This window comes from Rattus norvegicus, chromosome 15, assembly GCF_021556685.1.
Source record: "Rattus norvegicus strain SHRSP/BbbUtx chromosome 15, alternate assembly SHRSP_T2T, whole genome shotgun sequence".
Taxonomy (NCBI): Eukaryota; Metazoa; Chordata; class Mammalia; order Rodentia; family Muridae; genus Rattus; species Rattus norvegicus.
Window position 1 is genome coordinate 85,708,028 of NC_141548.1, and position 21,727 is coordinate 85,729,754.

Consider the following 21,727-nt stretch of genomic DNA (forward strand, 5'->3'; position numbering starts at 1 on the left):
GTAGATGGCAATTAACAAGACTCCCAAGTGGTAATCAGAGAACCAGAGGCTATAGAGCCATCAACATAAAATGGGCTGTTTTGTTAGATCCCTCATGTCAAGGCTCAAGGGTCTTCATGAAGAAGGGGTGGGATGGGCTGGAGGTAGCAGATGACTTCCAGGAACAAACAGGGCAGTGGCACTGATGGACTCAAAGAACTGGTAAAAATATTTTAAAAAAATGAAAGTAAGGAAGGGATTTTTAAAAATTGTTTCAGTCTGGATGATTAAATTTTAGTTTCAGCAACATTTTGAAAATACAGTTCTTACCTTTTAGGAGTTGGTGAGGCAAAACGCAGTTCTTCAAATGAGTAGTTTTCATATACCTTGAAGGAAGAGACAAGGAACATTGGCACCCTTGCAACGGACACTCCCTTTAGTGCAATACTTAAACATCCAATAAATGAACGGAGACTGCCCCATCCACCCAATAAATGAGTGGAGACTACTCTATCCATCCAAGAGGGAAATAGAAATGGCAATGAACTTGACAGTGCTAGACATCCAAACAAAATACAAAAGTCAACTGTTTTAGATTCTGTGACGCAGTTCTTAATATCATCAACTTGACAGGGCCTAGAATCACTAAAGAGACAAATATGTAACTGCTATCTGTGGAGAATTCTCTAAGTTTTAACTGAGAAAGGAAAAACAGTTCTACATATTGACCTTAAGAAAAAAAGGAAGGAAAAAGTAGTACAAGCTGTATTATCTAGGTCTCTGCATTTTGAATGAGGATCCAATTTGCCATCCCTCACCATGGAGGATTGCTGTAGCCAGAACAAACCTTCTTTCCTTAAATTGCTTGCCAGCTATTTTTTTTTGATAGCAATGATATTTTAGCTTTAAAAGATATAAAAGTAGAAATCTTTCAGGTTCATTAAAATTTTAAATATCTCCAATGTAAAGATACTGTAGAGAACGGTCTTCACGTGGAAGGATTTTTAAATGCTGTAACTTACATGGGATGTACATATACAATATATACAGGCCAAATCATCCATACACAGAGAAACACAGCAGAACTGAGGAAAGCCAGCGCACTAAAGAGTAACTGCAGAAGCCACTGTACTGGAGAAGTGATGTAACAGAGAGGGCAAACAGGGAAGTACACGCTGAAAGGACAAAACTCCACAGCACAGCTGCAACTGGAAGCTGAGTAAATCCCAGTGCAGATGTGGAGGCGCCTGGCGGAGGGGAGACTCCGGAAATGCTTAACAAAGAGTTAGACGCGCTTCTCCTCCAACCCAGAGGTTACATGGCTAGGGGTATATTTTAGAGAAACTTTTCATGTACAAGCAAAAATAATGCCACTGTACTAAGCTTTAGAACACAGAATACATAAAAGTATTATTTATGGCTCATTTTATATTTGTTAAAAGTATATAGCACAATACACACACACATACACACACACACACAGAGAGAGAGAGAGAGAGAGAGAGAGAGAGAGAGAGAGAGAGAGAGAGAGAGAGAGAGAGAATTATAAGATATCCTCTAAGAGAGGTGTGGAATGGGTCTGGGTACGGATTATGGCTGTAAAATGTTTCTTGGCATGTGTTGTGTGTCAGTTTTGCAAAAATAAGCAAAGAGGTCTGAACGAAAGATAAGGCAAAATGTAAAAATGAAATGGGCAGTACATACAGTACACTTAGCACACCGACCCTGACACATTTTATACCAAATGCCCTTCCAGCTACCCCAGTACTTATGAAGCAAAGCACACACAATGCTTACTGAGCCCCCTTTGTCCTCCCGTGCCCCCTCTCTTCCTTTACCAGTACAGTGATTCAGAAACTATCAAGCTGCTTTCACTCATCAGCAGTGTTGTAGTGGAGATGAACTTAAGGCTAGCTTTGCCAAGTCTCTGCAGTAGTTCACAGCTGGGAATCCCGGTGTGCAGACTCTGACTACTATGTTTTCACTGCACCAATTTCAACCAGAAGACCACATGCTATTTTTCCGCCCTATAATAATACATGGCTCACTGCTGAGTGAGTTCACAGTATCTGTGACTGGTTAGTAAAGAACGTCTGCCCAGAGCATGACTGAGCATTTCAGAGACAGCCTGGGAATAGCACTCTGTGACCGTTCTAATCCTAGAGCTTTAGCATGCGCCTGGAATCCAGGAGTGGAAACAGGTAACAGTTTCTGAAGAAAATATAGAAAAAGAAAAGCATGTTTGAATTAAAGATCCCTCAAAGAAGGTACTCTGAATAGTCATGCCTTGCCCACCTCTTTGTGGAACTTAACATCTTGTGACTAACAGCTTAAAATATCAAGAAAACCCTAGTTTCTGCTAATCAAAGAGCTAAGAATGCTCTCAGACAGCATCTACGGCCTACAGCAGAGCTCTTCCTGTTTTGCTACACCCTATTTCTCTGATGTTTCTAGCTCCAATTATGAACTTTGTTCATCTTTTACTTCTTGCTTCTGTTCTTTTCATTTCACTCTTCATTAGCATCAAAGTTGGGCTGATGCAACATTCAATATGTTTCTGAGCAATAACCCTCTAGTCCACGTTCTCGGTGTATCTCCTTAGAGGAAGTCAGCAGACTTCCTGTGAGGTTTAAGGGAGCCATGCTTCTTACGCAGCTGTCTTCCTAAGTGTATTATTGTACTACAGTGTTTATAAACGATCAGTAAGACTATACCGTTCAGCTACTAGAATATGGACTGCTTTCTAAACGTACCAAAACACCTAAACAGCACGATGACAATGGGTAGTAACTCCACCTCTTAAGATAAGTAAAACGCTGGATTTTTTTTTTAAGTCCAGCTAAAAGGAATTATAAACTAAAAAGACAGGCTAAGTAAAAAATCTAAAGAGATCGCCTAATATTTGGGAGGCGTTAAAAATTGGAGGAACCCAAGAAAACCCTTGAGTCTTGAAGAGCTGTGTCCGGGCAGACAAGCACTTCAGTTTTAAGTCATGTCAGCCCCTCAGCACCTGCCACAAACTGTTTCCAAGTCTCTGGAGTAAAGAAAGAGCATTTAAAAGTATGTTGCCAGTTTAAAACCTGAGAGTAACTCTCTGGACCTGTAATATTATGCCTATAACTGAACTGAACTGAAAAGTTCAATCAACCGTGAAAGAAAAAATATCTGATAAGTAAAAACAATTACCTTCATCATTGTTATGGCGATATAGCGTGCCTCCTTGACTATCATGGGTTCATAGGAGACATCCAGCTTTGGTGACGCCAACCCACCGAAAGTCATGTCGGTGGTGCAAGATGCAGCTGCTGCTGCTGCGGGACTGCCAGGAACTCTTTGGGATTTCTTAACTTGCTCTTGTTGCAAAGAGGTTTTTTTCTGAGAAACAGGTACAGCTTTCACTTCCACCTATCCACAATAACATAAAAACCAAATGCAGAGTTATCCTCAACATGAAATAATTCACAACTACAAATCAGTCAGTGAGACACCTGTTGCTAACACCGGTTCACCTGGGTCATTTCCAGAGTCAGGATGGCCTGATCTCTCTTATACACTAAGAGTGGGAAACAGATGTGTCGCTATTCGTAACAAAGAATCACACATGTCAAAGCATAAAAATTAAATCTTTCATTAGTATCATAACAGGAGAGAAAACAGAAATAATCTGCACCGAATTCTTTTAGGAAGTAACATTATTTTATCAGATAATTGAAATGCAAATACTTCTTATAATAACAGCTTATTTGTAAAAATTTATTTGAATTCTTTTTGAAATGGTCTACAAAGAAAAAAATACTAAGTAATAGAAGTCTTTAGAATTGTTTAAAACATACCAGAAATCTGTTTGTTCCCTTCAGTGAAAAGGTACACATTTACCACACACTATAGTACATTTAATAATTTGAGTTATTGATTTTAACAATCTAAACTTTGCAACTTAGTTTCTACAATGGTAGAAAATTGATTTTTCAAAGGCATATTAAGATATTAAAAATAGGGGCTGGAGAGATGGCTCAGCGGTTAAGAGCACTGACTGCTCTTCTAGAGGTCCTGAGTTCAATTCCCAGCAACCACATGGTGGCTCACAAGCATCTGTAATGGGGATCCAATGCCCTCTTCTGGTGTCTGAAGACAGCGACAGTGTACTCACATACATAAAATAAATAAATCTTAAAAAAAAAATACTGAAAATATTAACTATTGCTAACAACTTGCCAGGAACATTTTGGAAAGAATGGGAGTGTAGTCTGATGGCATAGATATTAGCATAATATATTTACATATATCAATCAGATATACAATTGTATATATTATATACATATGTATAGTCTATACATACATATATAGTATATGCATATATATATAGTATATATAGACGTATGTTTATCATCAAATTTCTTAAATTTTGAAAGCATTTGCTTCCTCGTAGCAGTCTGAAATGGTGGAAGGTTGAGAACACTCTGTGTCAAACAGCAGTGACGAGCCTTATTTATAATAGCCAGAAGCTGGAAAGAACCCGAATGCCCTTCAACAGAGGAATGGATACAGAAAATGTGGTACATCTACACAACGGAATATTACTCAGCTGTCAAAAACAACGACTTTATGAAATTCGTAGGCAAATGGTTGGAACTGGAAAACATCATCCTGAGTGAGCTAACCCAATCATAGAAAGACATACATGGTATGCACTCATTGATAAGTGGCTATTAGCCCAAATGCTTGAATTACCCTAGATGCCTAGAACAAACGAAACTCAAGACAGATGATCAAAATGTGAATGCTTCACTCCTTCTCTAAAAGGGGAACAAGAATACCCTTGGCAGGGAAGAGAGAGGCAAAGATTAAAACAGACACAGAAGGAACACCCATTCAGAGCCTGCCCCACATGTAGCACATACAAGTACAGCCACCCAATTAGACAAGATGGATGAAGCAAAGAAGTGCAGACCGACAGGAGCCGGATGTAGACCGCTCCTGAGAGACACAGCCAGAATACAGCAAATACAGAGGCGAATGCCAGCAGCAAACCACTGAACTGAGAATAGGACCCACGTTGAAGGAATCAGAGAAAGAACTAGAAGAGCCTGAAGGGGCTTGAGACCCCATATGTACAACAATGTCAAGCAACCAGAGCTTCCAGGGACTAAGCCACTACCTAAAGACTATACATGGACTGACCCTGGACTCTGACCTCATAGGTAGCAATGAATATCCTAGTAAGAGCACCAGTGGAAGGGGAAGCCCTTGGTCCTGCTAAGACTGAACCCCCAGTGAACTAGATTGTTGGGGGGAGGGCGGCAATGGGGGGAGGGTTGGGAGGGGAACACCCATAAGGAAGGGGAGGGGAAAGGGGGATGTTTGCCTGGAAACGGGGAAAGGGAATAACACTCGAAATGTATATAAGAAATACTCAAGTTAATAAAAAAAAAAAAAAACAGAAAAAACAGCAGTGACGAGACCATGCGTAGGATAACACAATGAGTGTGCATGTGTGCTACCTGCCACGCTGTAAGTGCTACAGGGTATACTCTAGTCCATCTTTTTGCTTCCCTGTTTGGGTCATGAGGAAAAATTTTAATGTGTGCTTAGCGTAGAAAATGTAAACTATCTTCTTTGAATCCACTGTAGCACCTTACTTACAGCCTAGAAACTAGGGAATTAATTAATGTAAAATAAATCATCAGCAGCTCTTCAGTGTCCTCCATTACACAAAGCCCAGGAGAAAAGAGTGGGCTGACCGTGAAGACTTGGCATTCTCACCTCCTATCAGCTACAGCAGTCAATGTGTAGCCATTTCTAACTCACAGAATTACCTTCATGTTGGGAACATGAACCACATCGCCATATTGGTCTTTTGTTTGAACAGTTATGGTGGTGGGCCAGCCACAGCGGATATCATCCTTATTCAGGATCAATGATGTTTTCTGAGGATCAGCATAGGAATCGGGCTGAAGCCATCTAAAAGAATTAAAAACAAGAGAACATGAAATTAAACCAAATAAACTAAACTTGCATTGAACAAAAGGCAGTATCTTCATTTCTGATTCAGTGGTAGTTGCGTTTCCCTGGGAAGTAACTAATGGAAATCCTCTAGACATACACAAAAATGCATGAACTTTCTGATGTTTACATATACTATGAAACAATTTTAAAGTTAGAAAATACTGAAATTGTTATTTATAAGATATCACAAAATGACATTAAATTACAACTAATTTGAATTCTTACTGTGGGTGACTAGATTCCTACTAACAGATGGAAAATGGCAGCTTCCTTATGAAAGCAAGGACAGAACATCGCTCACGCGTTTGGGAGCAGCGAGGTGTCCTATGTACACCCTTTGTTTACATGACTTCTTACTGCCTTCCTTAATATCTGCTCTTACTTGCAAACCTTGTCCATTTCCTACCGTTGGAGCTACCCAGTCCTGAATCCACTTCATAATTACACCAACTTGTCTTGTGAGATACATCATAAGTGATTGTGTCGTGCATTATATGTAAGTATGTATAAGCATAAATGGGAGGCCACTTTAAAAGTTCAGCTACTGATTATTGGTCAATATTTTAGCTTTAAATAGTAAAGTGCAACCTCTGAAACTTAAAAATTAAAATGAAAAAGGGGCTAGACTTTTATTTTTTATTAGTAAGTTAACTCAAATTAGCATATTTTTCTTTTCATTCTAATACAGCCAATGGAAAAAGATAATTAATTAATAAGAGTCAGATTTAAAAATATTATCTCCTTTACTTCTGGTTCAAAACACATAATCTGGATTTTAAAAGGGAGCATTTTAACACCAAAATGTCCATCTTCTCCTTTAATTTCTCCTCAGAGATGAAGCCTTAAAAGAAATTAATTGTAACATTAAAAGTACCTTGCAAGCCTTCCCCCACTTGATCCTGGAACACAAGCAATGAAGTCATCCAGAAAGGACTGCTCATTGCTTTGGATCTGAAGTGGCAAGTTTCCTTCAAGTGCCTCTAGGATGGTGGGTGAGTGAGAAAGAGCCAAACCCTTGCCAAGAATGCCAGAGTGAGTTTTGCACACCTATTGGGAAAAGAGAGAGTCTTTGTATCTTACTTGTTCATGGTTTATTAATAAAAAAGGCGTCATTACAGAGTTCTGAATTATACAGTCATGGCTTGAATGTGGGATTCTTATGTCTTAGCCTTTTGATTCCAGAAGGTATATGTATGCCACTATACATGGCCAATATGTTAAAAAGAAACCTCTCTATGAATTGTTCGACATGCACACATTTTTGGTACCCCTTATTGAGAACACTATTTCCTCCTAAGCCCCAGCCTTACTATCTTTGGTCCATGAGGTACAAATTAGAGGAAGACAATACAGGAGAAAAGTAAAAGCTGCCTATTTTCTGTAACTGCAAAATCTCATGGTAGCTGGCATGACATATCTACGCTGACTGTGTTCCTTGCATGTTAGGCAGGGCCACAGTTCCTGAAGGAGTGGTGGCTGCCTCTCACTTTCAGTCCCCATTACTGACAACTGTAGAGGTGAATAGTTAACCGGCTCTTTCTAGCCACCGGCCAGAGTTCTCTGGATTCACAAATAAAAGACACACATACCGCATTATTTTTATCATGCCTTGCTAGTTTAATGGCTAGTCTTATAATAGAATTTAAGTTGTTTAATATTGAGGAAGATAATGCTGATTTAAAAGGATAGCTTTCAGATGGCAATACAAGTTAAAATCAGAACATAAGTATAGAATTACTCTTTAAGTTAGGATAAATGGTAGACTATTTTATCCAACTAAGAAATATGATGGACTGGATCTTAACTGTATATCATACTTTGTAATTTACATAATTGTTACGGTCATGCTCAATTTATGTCTGAGAGAAGAGTATTTTTATTGGACAGAAAGGGTGAGATGTTGAGGATTGGTTCTAATGCTATATCTTAATTTGGCTCCCAAATCACAGGGGAATCTGCATGTCTAGACACTTAGGGTCCCTGTCCTCATTTGGCTTTTGATTAATCAATAAAGAGCCAATGGCCAATGGCTAGGCAGGGTGAAAAAAGTGGGACTCTTAGGATTCCAGGCATGAAATGCAGGGGAGAAGAAAAGGGAACTACTCCATGAGAGGGGCATAGGACAGACCATTCAGTGAAGGAGATGGGGGGGTGAAACAGCTGGAACATAGGTGGAACAGGAAAGTGGCCCCATGGGAGGGCTGCCCAGAAGGAAACAGGGCAGCAAAGGTAGAATATAGATTTAGACAATGTTAACTCAGGAATATGGGAGGGGAGTGTGTGCTAGCCATAGGGAAATTCAGGAAGTGCCCAGCCATTGAACTAGTAAGGCATATTAAAAAATATTGCGCCCCCTACCCCCCCATGTGTGTGTGTGTGTGTGTGTGTGTGTGTGTGTGTGTGTGTGTGTGTGTGTGTATTTGTCTTTGATGTGTGAATCCAGAGCTCTTGGGTAGGTGCCGAGCACACAAGACCTGCTGGGAGCTCAGTGCAGATTAACAGATGCTCCACTAAGACAATGGGTGAACAGTGTTTGCTGCCTTGGGAAGTGACCTTGGTACCAAGGTCTTGGACAACAGGTGAATGGAAGCTGACTTGGGCTGAACATATACTTCGTGAATCTAAGTCTTATGACAATTAAGGAAAACAGGAAGATAAAACTGAAATTTTAGTTATCACCCATCTGATAATTAAAATATTTTGTTTTTGGAAGATCTGATAGAAATGCTAAAACTTCAGAAAATTTTTAATAAAATGTTTCAAAAAATTTTAATAAAAAAAGTTACATTTTCCAGGGCTCGCTCTGTCTGTCCTTCTTTCCTTCCTTCCTTCCTTCCTTCCTTCCTTTCTTTATCTAAGAGTAACTTTTGCTGAAACAGGCTTGAGTAAAAACCATGGTTCTAGATAAGTCACACATTCTTGAATTAACAAATTACCATATCAGCTGCTGTTCAAATAAACATCTCTTAAATGGTAACTATTAAGTTTACATTAAAGGACAATGTCTGAGACACAACATTGTTTATATATGTTATATAACAACAACTGTGTCCCTAGTCTATTTTTTTCTTTAAATAGTATCTACTCTAAGTATTATTTTATATAGCATCATCTTATGAAATGATAATATATGAACTTCTGGAAGCTGTTTTAAATGTAAGTGATGATCTATACCATTTATTAAGTGTTTGTTAAATCACTTTTTTGTTTCCTAAAGTATAACCACTTAATATTAAACACACATCTATACACATACACACACTTGGGAGTTTTTTTTTTTTTAATCTAAGTGTGTTTTAAATTACAGAGAAAATAATTGCTCCTTATGGCTACAGCAAAGTGGTCAGAGTAAGGGATTTTGACAGCAAGACATCAGGTTCGATCCCTAAGTGGTTTGCTTCAACGTTCGGTAATGGAGACAAGAATCTCTGATTTACAGGGTTGTGTGACAACTGAAGAAGATAGACTATGCAAATAAAGCTTGATAAATTAACAGAAGTCATTTTTTATTTTACTCCTTTTGATCAATTAATTTCAGGGTATAAATATAAAATACTAACTCTTAGAATCATAGGAATTAGATACCAGCTTTTATTTATCAACTAGCCAGGCTCGTAGATAGATCATGCAATTTCTATAAAATGCATAAAAATAATACTAATTTGCAGGCATAATTTTGAAATTGAAAAATAATATTAAAAGGATAATAAACTATAAACCTTACAGAGAATAGTGTAAATAAGTACACTACTAACTATATAGAGTTAGCACAGGATGCAGGCCCTGTCTGAGTCGGTGCTACCCTACTGTGGACTCAATATGCCCTGGGGCATGGTAAAACTGCAAAGAAGTAGCTATAGAAAAATGAATCTTTTATTAAGAATACAACCTTTATATGTTGGGATAGCAAATGATCATTTTCAGATATTGCTGATAAAAAAAAGAGTATATTTTGTTCCCTTAATAAAAATGATACTATTTGTGGAATCTTACAAGTTCACGAGATGCTATAGTCTAGATACAACGGCTTCGAGTGAGTGATTTCAGTCTATCTTTTACCTTCATGTTACTTCACTACACGGCACGAATGCAGCACTCATTGGCTCAGTGTAGCGTCCACACAGATGCTCAATCACTGCATCAAATCTCAAGCCTAGGGAAGGCGGGCATTGTAGTTTGAGAACATTGCTTACTAGGCTCCTCCACTCATGCTGTGAGGACTGCTAGCTACTACACAAAGTTAGAGGATGTACCCTAGCAGACTAGAATGGTCTCGGCAACACAAAGTAACAAAACAGACTGAAACGAGATCCAAAACAAGACTTCAGTTGGAATGTAGAAGCATTTCCATTACAGTGAAGAATGTTCAACTTGCATTGATGCAGACAAAAATGTTAGCATGTAATATGAACAGCACACTGATTGCTTCTAGTCCCTAGACCCAAATGGTTCTGTGATGTTACGAAATTAAAGTTTCATATACGGAACCTATGTCTATTGCCAAATGCCTTTTATCGTTCTTTGCTAAATGACTTTCCAGACATAAATGGAACGTCCGTATTTCTGAACAGCATTCTTGTACCTTACCCTTCCTTCCTAGCAATGACTGTCCCCAGCACGTGGCAATAGTGTTCATATGGCTCTCTCGCTAAGAGGACCCTTAGACGTCATGAGACTCTACAACCAATAAAAGGAAGGAAGCACTAGCTGCTGAGTCTTACACTGAAGGGAAGGATAAGGAAGGTCCTAGGAAACCACTATCTTAAACTAACGAACGGAAGTCAGAGTGCAGTACCTGCAACGCTGCCTCTTCCAGAATCTCAAGGTCCTCCTCCAGCTCGTTACCTGACACACAAATTCAAAAGTTACGGTGAAATATAACTAATGACCTTACCAATCCCTTGTATTCATCATTTAGTTTTGGATTCTTGCTATATAGATTGGAAAACATTTACAAATCTATATAAAGTCCAGTTGTTTAGATTTTAAAATGTTCGGGTTTTGTATAATATTAGCTATAACTGCATTGCTAGTAATCACGTGTCAGCAAGCAGTGTGAAGAGTCAGGCAGGTCCCCACTGCGGTACACATGAAGCAAGGGTCCAATCCAACTGTGAATGCTGCCGAACACACACACATCATAGATGCAGCTACCACACTACGAAACCATTTTTGTGTGTCATTGGTGTCGTGTGCGCGCGTGCGTGTGTGCAGGTCAGTGACATAGTTCTAAAGTGTAAATTTTAACAGCTTCATGTTTCAATGTAAAAAGGTTGTATAAGCCTGAGAAAGTAACTATATGAATGCATTTATGTATGAAGTTTTAAATACTTAATATATTTTCTTTTTTATAAATAAAATGGTTATTTTGATTAATGAATAAATATATTTTGGGTAAACAATGATTTATACAATCCTAAGGTATTCATTACTTACCTATGTCCTTTAGTCATTTTCTCTTATATTGTGTAATATAGAACATGTTTTATTTATTGATTTTTCTTTGACAGTTATGAAACAGTAATATGGCTCAAAGGAAACAGTCAAACTGACTCAAAGAAAATGTGGAATAAATATATTTCAATCACCACATTTCCCCTAAGGAAATCTGTTGCCAATAGTTTCCTATATAATGCATGTGTGTATATCAATATATACACAGAAGAACCTGAGGTGAACTTGCATACAGATACGATGCTGTCACCAATTATGAATGTAACCTTTTATGTAACAGGGTTTTATGTAACTTTTTTCTTAGGCCACATAGTTGCACGTCCTGTATCAGTGGCAGACTCCATTAGCTACCTAACTGGACTCCAAGTGATGGGACTGGTTTGGCAATGGAAAGTACTGCCGTCCTCACACCCCGGCTGCCTGGTTACCTGTGTAAGCACAGTAAAACTTGGACCAGCCACACTCACCAATAGGCAGTGCTAGGTCCTTCTTCATCAGGGCTGCGGCACAAACCCCACCGAGATTGGCTAGTTCTTTTTCCAGCTGAATGACTCCCTGTAGAGTGGCATAAAAGTCACTGTTCAAATATGTCTGAATGTAAGATATGAAAACATGCAGTTTGAAGTTAAGCTCTGCAGTTGAAACTAGAAAGAAAGATGCATTAGCTGGAGCTTAGACAGAAGGAGATTTAATACCATGCCCAAGTTGTTAAAAGTGTGTGTTTACACCTTCACTGTAATGGATGGAATCATTTTCCAATCATTATTTAGGACAATTATGACCTTGGCTTTATTTTAGTTTTGACTTAAAACACTTAAGAAAACCCAGAATAAGCTAAACCACTTTGCGATGCTAGGTTCTGTGATTTACTACAGGTAAAACTACGTTAGCATGGGGCATGCACCTATGCTTCAAAATACACCTTGGCTAAAATGGGACCGCGCTGCAGGAGTTCAATTCTCCCCATGTGTAAAGAGTGGCAAAAGTTAGCACACGTAATTACACTAAAGACAGAATTTAAACTATGGCCCTCTAGCTTACAAGGTGTTTTAAATCAACAGAAACTTCACAAGAGCAAGTGTCCTCCACAGTCGGGGAATCAAGTGTCCTTACCTCATCAGGCCCAGGGCTGAATTCATATCCGATTGCGAAACACTTGAATCCATAGAAGGAGGCTTTGTCATCTTTCACATAATCTGAGGCAGTTTCCAGTGAGAAAAGGGCTTCATTTCCTTAAAAAAAAACAAAAAACAAAAAACCAAAATGTGTATGTGGGAGCAAGTTCCTGTCTCTGTTATTGAGGTCAAAGTTTAAAAAAACTTGATACTATTTCATTATTTTATTATATAAAGAATTCCTCAAATCAGTTATTAAAATGAAAAGAAGACATTCTGAGGAAGAGACCTCTACTTCCTTAAGCAAGCTGTTAGAAGCAACCCTATCACAGAACCAGCTCTAATGAATTGTTGCTAAATTCCATTATAATGAAATCCATTCCCTTAATCCTACCTTTAAGTGAATGTGGGCAGTTTTTAAAATGCTCCATTACTGAGTACCTGGGTTAGTGCTCCCTTCTTTGAATTAAGTAATCCTCTACCCCACTTTTAGCTTTTTAGGATCTCTTAACAAATTAACCAATCCAACAAAAGTAGGTTAAAGTTAAAGAAAAACCTCTAAATTCATCAAGGCTAGTTTATATGAAAGGTGACAGCGCTTCCTTCTATAGTTTTAACTGTTTGAAAAAGTAGTTGTTGTTAACTGGGAAATAAGCATTCACATACATCCACCCTCACCCCACCTCACCCACACTCACATCTTAAAAGGAAGGACTTGATCCTATTTCTAAAAAATAGAGCATTTACTTAGAAAATAAAAAAAAATCAAGCTCACTTGCATACTTTTTGGGTAGCCTGGTCCCAACTATACATAAGACTCAGTATTAACACTGTTAGTACTCCCACCCCCACAAAATCTTCACAACAATCCCTTGTCACCAATTTAGCCCATAAACAGAGAAGAGAAAACTCACCTGGCAACACTAAAACCATAGTAGGCCACCCAGAGGACCCTGAGTATTTCTTTAACTCTATCCACGAGTTGAGGTTTTCATGAGCAGATGTCACTTTTGCTCCATACCCTGCGTTCTGAATGGTTCTGACAGGGGTGAGCAAGCGGAGGACGTCCTCCGACTGCGCGGTGCCACACTGAGGGTCAAACTCGATTGTCATCCACCTGACACACTCTGGGAACGTCACCTGCCAGTAGACAAGAGGAGATGCTTGTATGTATGTATACCATTATTAAAAATATGAAAATTCCTACAAAAAATGAAGGAATAATAGAGAAATAAAATGAAGGAAACAGCAAATTGTCTTATCATTTAATTTTGGAATTCATAGCTATCTAATAATTAGAATACAGAATCCAATGTAAAACCAATTCACTAAATAATTCAAGCACACACACAATTTAGTACAAAATTACAGAGACAAGATAGACAACTTACTTTAAAACACAATAATTCTATTTTACCTTAAAACATGTACTAAAATGTTTTTTGCATAAGAACCAGAACCTTTTCCTCTTTCAAGTGACTGATTCCAGAGCTGAAGCAGGAAACAAATTTAAGTATTAGCTCAGTCATGGGTACAACGATACAAAGAAAGTTCAAGGAGAATCTAAAGGCCCAGCAAGGTGAGGCGAAGAGCAGGAACAAAGGGCCCAACAATCAAAGTTCAGAAAACCACAAGACAATGGACGGGAGGAGCATGCTTAAAGGGATTTAACACAAAAAGGGACTGAAGAAATAAACAATCCCAAAGTATTCATCTTATGTCATTTGAATTCAAACACACTCATACAAGTGTGTGTATGTGTGTGTGTGAGATTTGATGATATTAAGGAGTTACTCAGTTTAAGTGTTATAACACTATGATTATTTTAATGGTTGTTATAGTAGAAATATGCAAAAGAACATGCCATATCATTGTTTTACAATAATATAAAAGGGAAGGGATACATAGAAAACAAAAAATGGGTTTAGTAAGAGCTTGAGACTTAAAGCTACTGCCTTGTCTATTGTTATGCATCTATTTCTACAACAGATTGAATAGATTATAAGTGTAAAACATAATTAAATAGAAAAAACATGCTTCATTTTCATTTATTTACTAAAAGGACTTGCTATGATAACTTGGAGTTTTAAACACTTCACTTTTTGTTTTCACACTAATATGAGGAGGCTGACTGCAGTACAGCAATGTGGGTTTTAAAGGCTTAGAGGCTAGGGAGATGAGAGTCTGTAAAGAGCTTAAAGCCTCCAGCGTAGTCTCCAAGACCTGTGCAAAAATACAGAAACAGAAGCTGGGCATGATGGTACAATCTTTAACCCCAGGGCTGGGGGAGGTGAAGACAAGAAGGTCCCCAGAGATTCTTGGCCAGCCAAGCTAGTCTACTTACCAAGTTCTAGGTCAGTGAGAGACCCTGTTTAAAACCAATGTCGATAGTGCTTAAGGAATAACACAAAGTTGTCTTCTGGCCTCTTTATCCGTGAACACACATGTCCACAGGAACACATATAAAAATACTATTTACAATTTTTAAAATTTATATTTGCTGTATTACAATATACAGCACGGAGTTTAGCATTATATACTACAATAATGTTAGAAAGATATTTTCAAGCAACTCTCAAAAACCTACCAGTGCATGAAATCTGTAAGGTAGAAGGGTCTGTCTTCCTAGATTAGATAGCCCAGAGATAGGGTAAAACCAAATACTATTGGGTTTAAAAAAAAAGTAACAATAAAATGACACCTAATGAAATTCTACTGTACTCATGCATCAGTGACATAGTCAGCCACTCTCGGAAAACTTCTTCCTGCTGCAGATGAGAACACACAGAGACTGCAGCCCGACACTGGGAGTGGGAGGTAGGGAGATAGGAAAATACAGCTCTAACTGGATCCCATCTGTCGGGGCTCAGGGAGTCACAGAGAAGAGGGGACTGTGAGAGCCGGTGAGGATGGAGGAGCCCAGGACAACAAAGCCCTGTGAATCAACTAAGCAAAGCTCACATGACCCCACGGAGGCTGAAGAGCAAGCACGGAGCCACAGGTCCTCTGAGTGGCGCTGCGGCTTTTCCTTTAGTACTCTGAGTGGTGCTGCGGCTTTCCGTTTAGTAGTCTTGCAGACTGTGTAAATGACTGGGTCTCTGATTCCTGTGCCTTCCCATGGGGCCCTTTTCCTTCTGTTGGGTTGCCTTTTGATGTGATGGTTTTGTGGTATGTAATTATATTTTGTTTTGACATGTTTGGTTGTTCTCTCTTAGAAGCCTGCTCTTTTCTAACGAGAGGCAGAAAGGGAGCGGATCCAAAGGGGAGGAGAGGTAAGGAAGAACTAAGAGTAGAGGGAGCGGAAACTATACTCTGGAGATACTGTATTATGAAAGAATCTGTCTTCAGGTCTTCTTTAGCCCAACAGTGCCACATTATCTCTATGGACATTCTTAACTACCACAGAAGAAGTAACACTTCTAAACATAAACAAACACTCCTTCTGAGAGCATTAGAAACTCTCAGATCCAGCTTTGAGTTTGAGTCTTGCTAAGGATGGCGCCCACCTTGTAGTGCATCACACAGGCAGGCTTGTACGGGTGCTCACTCTCGATGACGGCATAGTGATTGGAAGTGGTGCACGCCGAGAGGCCTTGCTCGGGCTGGTTGCCTGTGGTGCTATCCGTTGACTGATTGGGATTGAATGCAGGGGGTGCATACTTCTGGTTCAGAACGGCAACTGAGGGAAGCAGCTGCTGGACAAGGCCAAAGACTTCCACAGCAACCTAGCAGATAGAAAAGTAAACATGCTTAAATAAGTATGAAGCTCATCTTACTTAGGAATCATACTAATCGATGGTAACTCTTATAAGTACCAGTTTTCATATAGTTTCTATAAAGTATTTTTAAACAAAAGTGTGTTTTTAGTGGGCAAAGAAATTTATTATATTAGTCTACATTTTAAAACCCTCATTTTTCTGTGATCTATAATAGCTTTACTCTATTTAATTATGCCAAAAACTCTACAGTTTATGACATTCTTCATGTCTTACCTCACTACTGTAAAATATTCTTTTTATTGATAATTTTATTAAAGTTGCAGAGTTGGCATCAAATTCAGAATTTTTTTAAAAAAAAAAAATCAGGTAACTTAACCTTTATGCCATGTCTATAAAATAGATTTCCTATTCTCAAATTCTTCAAGTATGAGGCCAACATGTACACTAGGCAATGCTGGGAACAAGGAGACTGAGCTAACAACGCCTAGCACGTAAGGTGCTCTCTCTGTTACCTCTAACCCTCATGCCTCGGTGATGAGCACATCTTAAAGGGAAGATGAAAGGCCTGTGAAATGGACCAACGGTAAGAGATTCAAAGTTACAGAATTGGATTACACACCTTGGGAATAGCAGCGGCTACTGGTCCTATGTAGGCTATAATAAGGGGAAGCAGCATGGAGAACAGACTGGAGGAGCTAAGCAGTTCTGGAATGTCATCAGCTAAAAAAAGCATCAAGACTGGCGTTAGAGGGTAGTTTGTGATATTGTCACATGCTATGCTAACCTCTCCCTGTTCTCCTCACAAAGTTGTGCTTGACATCAACTACAGCTTTAGGAAGGACAGGCTCAATTCATTCTAAGGAATTTACTGTTATCTCAATCCTTACAATAGACACTTCCCACTTTTTAAAAGGAAAAGTCAAGTTACACAGTGTTTGCATATCTTAGAGTAAATTCTTAACATATATACCTGTAAAATGCTAGAGAAAGGAGTAGAACCTAGGGCAATGGTTTTAAACCGGCTACATGAGTGACACAGAGCAAATTATTTAGAATAACAATATTTCTTTGCTGAATGCTATTAGGATTAAATGAATCTACACATAATATAAAAATCTTAGAACAATATCTGTACATATAAACATTCCAAAAAGCATTTGTTGTTACTAAGCTATTGTGACTTTTATTTTCCTATAAAGCGCTTTGCTGATAGCCATTTTAGTGATTTACCCATGATTATGATGCTTAAAAGATTGGCTGAGCCTAGATACTTATATCATAGGGCAATTATTCTTTCAAATACGGGTTTCTAAACCTACTGCATAAGAATAAATGAGACATATTAACAAAATACTTTTTTAGCCTAGCCTAAACCTCTGTGATGGAGCAACATTTGAGGTGGAAGGATAGCACTGAATATTTTATACTAGTAATTCTTCTTAGAGTACAGAGGATGCACAGCTGGGTAACAGGAGGGAGGGAGCAATCGGATTATTTGGTCATTTCCATTCAAGAGAAATGCATGTGAGGTTGCACTAAGGCAGCTTAAACTAGCACTGGAAGAACAGAGAAAGAAGATACTACTGGACTGTGAAGAGAAGGAATGTTTTAGGATCTGAGTTAGACAAGTACATCTGAGGAGATGGACAGGGTTATTCATCTGGTCATTCACCAGACATTTGGGTAAATAGTTAATGGAAACAGGAAGTACAGAAAGAAAAAAAATTTCAAACAAACAAAAAAAAAAACTACTAACAAGAAAATAAATGGGCTGGAGAGATGGATCAGCGGTTAAGAGCACTGACTACTCTTCCAGAGGTCCTGAGTTCAAATCCCAGCAACCACATGGTGGCTCACAACCATCCATAATGGGATCCGATGTCCCCTTCAGGTGTGTCTGAAGACAGCAACAGTGTACTTACATACATGGAATAAATAAAATAAATCTTAAAAAAAAAGAAAATAAACAAAAATATTTAATCAGATGGGATATTTCTCTTATTGTTCAAACTAAAAGAATTCAGTATTTTTTTTGTTCACTATAAAAAAAAATGTCCCGAGAGTATGAAAGGTATAAATGATCCAGTATCAATACCTGTATAGATGGATAAGTGGATAAGGAACCGAACACTTAGGATTCTAAAAGGTAAGTCCCCTTCGGTCACTATTCACAGAAAAGCCCTGCAGGTTCTAACTATGACTACACCGAAAGGAAAGGACAGTCTTACCATCCACAGCAAGAGCTCTGTGCAACAGGTCCTTGGCAGCCCGGACAACAGTGCTTACCACAGAGAGTGCTCTGCTACAGTTTTTATCTTCCTCGTTGGCTTTACTTACAAGCTGGGACTGTAAATCTCCATCAAATTCACTCCTGGGACATGAATAAGTATGAATAAGTTTACACTGGGAACCTGAGGCATCATATTCTCATCAGAAATCTCAGTAACTAAAAGTGAAAACAATTCCAGTTAGGACAGTCTACGTGGGATTATGTTAGTTTAGGAAGTGATAAAGGCTGTGAATAAAATACAAAGCGGACTGTGAAGTAAGGGTGTGAGAGTCTATGTTAGATTATGTTGCTATTTGTCAAACTAATAGTTAACAAAGACCTGAATTGTGTTTAAAAATGGGTCTGTGGAAAATGTGAGAGAAGGGTATCTGGACAGGGAGAGGATGCAGACACACATGGGTCAGCCATGGGTCAGACCACACGGAGGCTGAGGGCACTGTAGCGAACTCCTACGTCATCACAGTCAAGAGAAAACTGAGGAGGGGTGGAGGTATGCCTTCCTTCCTATCAGAGAACGCTGATTGCACTGTGGAGAGCTGACTGTAAAGGGCAGGAGAGAAAGAAGAAACACTGAGATAGGAAGCGATGAGTATTTTAAAGTTAAAGGGATTGGCAATCCGCAGTCCAATCACAGGAATGATAGGAGAAGTCCTATGTAGAGCACTTTACAAATACGTTTGTCAGAAATTGCCATATTAGATGCAAGAGAAAGAGACATCTAGAACAATAAGGTGTTTGGCTACAACTGGGTGACTACTACGGGTCCCATGAAACCTACATCTATCAGCCAAGCACAGAAAACATCCTTAAGGAGGATATATGGTATGGTGATTGAAGGGTGTTTTGTTACCTGGAATCCAACATCCTATGTATAAGCCCCTCTATCATAAGTCATTACAAGTGAGATCTGGGAACAATGTTTAACCCCTCAATACCTTGGACCCCTCTTCTATGAATAAGGACAGCAAAATTCCCAATATGTGACTTAGCCAAGGCAAACATAAGTGGCTCTTTACATACAACATTGGTGGCTTGATGCAAAGTTAGGTTGAGGGAAAAAGTGGTTAATAACATGAAGATTATAGATAAATTATTATATGAAAAATCAGACACAATGAAAAATGTATCTATAGGATTATTTTCCCTCTAAGATTACAATTTTGTTTTCTATCACTAAACCTTCCACACAGTTCACTAAACTACGCTAAGAAAACTCCCACCATTATACGGTCTAGAGGCTATACCTGAGCAGGTGAAAATAGCTTTACATGTAAAACTATTCTTCAATTGGATAAAAGAACCAAGGCAATACCAGTACCTGGACAGTCAGGGCTGGGTTACTTACTTTAAATACTTATTTAAAAAATGAGTAAGTTCTACTTGTATTTTAAAATATAATCAAGGAATTAAAATGTAACATCAGCAACATATATAGCAGTGCAAAAAAAAAAAACCTTTAGTGATATTGAAAGAATGAAAATTTAAAAGCATTCACCTTTATAATTCATACTGAATTTATATGTTAAAATGAGGATTCCTCGCAGGAAGTGGACTAAGTAGGAAGATAAACTGTGTAATTTACTTTACCAACTTGGCAGCATTTATATCACAGTAAATGTTACCCACCACTTTAGCACATCGTTTCTAACTGTAAGTATGCCTACCTATAGTACAGTATCTGGGGAATTTGGCCTCTGGTTTGGTTGGTGCCATTACTGCTCAAGCTGCACGTGCTGAAGGTAAAAGTCACTCCATCAGGGCACTGGACGGTGGTCATTCCTCCATCGCCATTGGCTGTGCGGCTTCCGTAGTTCCTCAGACGCACAGCATACTTAACGTTTTCCTTCATGAGGAAAATATAAAGCATGTCATATCTGTTCACAATATAAGGAAAATACAGAAAGAACTCTAGCAGTAAACTACTAAATATACTAAAATATTGTGGTCTATAGATCATGTCATTAAATGAGTTTTTAATGAATTAATAGCTAATACTTATTGAATACCTTTCGATATCAGAATCTGTTCCAGATACTTTATATGATCTAACTGAATTAACTCAAGCGTCCTCAGTAGGTTAAGTATATTACTTGATAAATGAAGAATTTGATGAGACCCAGTTGCTAAACAACTTGCCCAAAGTAACAGCTAGAAAGCGGTGAGCCCAGTAGTTGGCCATCAACAACTACAGTGTGCCTGTGCTTCATTACATGCATGAAATGTTAGTCATAAAAATACTAATATAAGCTAATATTGTTCTGTCAGTTTAAATTCTTAAAATAATTTAAGTATGTAAAAACGTAATTGTGAAATCTAGTACACATTTATTTTGGTAGAAATTTAATCAGAGATACAATATGTATACAAACATAGAAAGAAAATCCGTGTATAACTGTCCAGAATATGGTGTGCAGGAAACAGAGCTGTACATACTCCTGCTTTGTGGTCCAGAAGGTGTTTGTATTTTTTTCATTTATTCTGAATATTTCATATTTCATTTATGTCAACACACAAACTGTAGTCATCTGAGAGGTGGGAACCTTAATTGAGGAAATACATCCATAAGATCAGGCTGCAGGCAAGCCTGTAGGGTATTTTCTTAGTGACTGATGTGAGAGACCCAAGTGTATTGTGGGTGTTGCCATCCCCAGGCTGGTGGTCCTGGATTCTACAGAAAGCATGCTGACAGGCCACGAAGGGCAGGCCAATATGCAGTGCTCTTCCATGGCCTCCACATATGCTCCTGCCTCCAGGTTCCTGCCCTGTTCAAGTTTCTGCCCTGACTTCCCTCAGTGATGGCTGTGGAAACATAAACCAACCAAACTGCTCCCACCCAGGTCCCTCACCATGATGTTGGTCAATGTGTGGAGGCCAGATGATAACACAGAGGCCCTGGAGCTACAGTTACTGGTGGGAAGAAGCCTCCATGTTGGGGGCTGGGGACAGTCCTCGACGAGATTATTATGTGCTCCTGACCAGGACGCACCCCTAACCCTTAAAGTTATTTTTAATGAAGTCCCTGATGAGTCTACTTTACACTTTAACTTCTATTCCAAAATGGTATTTCCTCACCTGCATCAGATCCACTTTATTTTACCTTAACATTAATATTTACTTTAATATATTGCATCTACCTTGGCAAATGCTTGTATTTAGAAAATAAA

The 21,727-nt window shown here is 38.6% G+C and overlaps 1 protein-coding gene across 34 annotated transcripts in view; it reads right to left on the reverse strand.

Moving 5' to 3' along the window:
* Mycbp2 (MYC binding protein 2) overlaps positions 1-21,727 on the reverse strand; it is a 238,672-nt gene that overhangs the window by 83,397 nt on the left and 133,548 nt on the right. For 30 of the 34 annotated variants that reach the window (NM_001106055.2, XM_087585430.1, XM_087585423.1 and 27 more), the window contains 12 exon segments: positions 310-365; positions 3,166-3,384; positions 5,796-5,940; positions 6,860-7,032; positions 10,781-10,830; positions 11,907-11,994; positions 12,553-12,671; positions 13,469-13,694; positions 16,061-16,279; positions 16,893-16,993; positions 18,502-18,644; positions 20,228-20,406. In NM_001106055.2, the coding sequence (NP_001099525.2) occupies positions 310-365; positions 3,166-3,384; positions 5,796-5,940; positions 6,860-7,032; positions 10,781-10,830; positions 11,907-11,994; positions 12,553-12,671; positions 13,469-13,694; positions 16,061-16,279; positions 16,893-16,993; positions 18,502-18,644; positions 20,228-20,406 (1,718 nt within the window). 34 annotated transcript variants of the gene reach the window in all.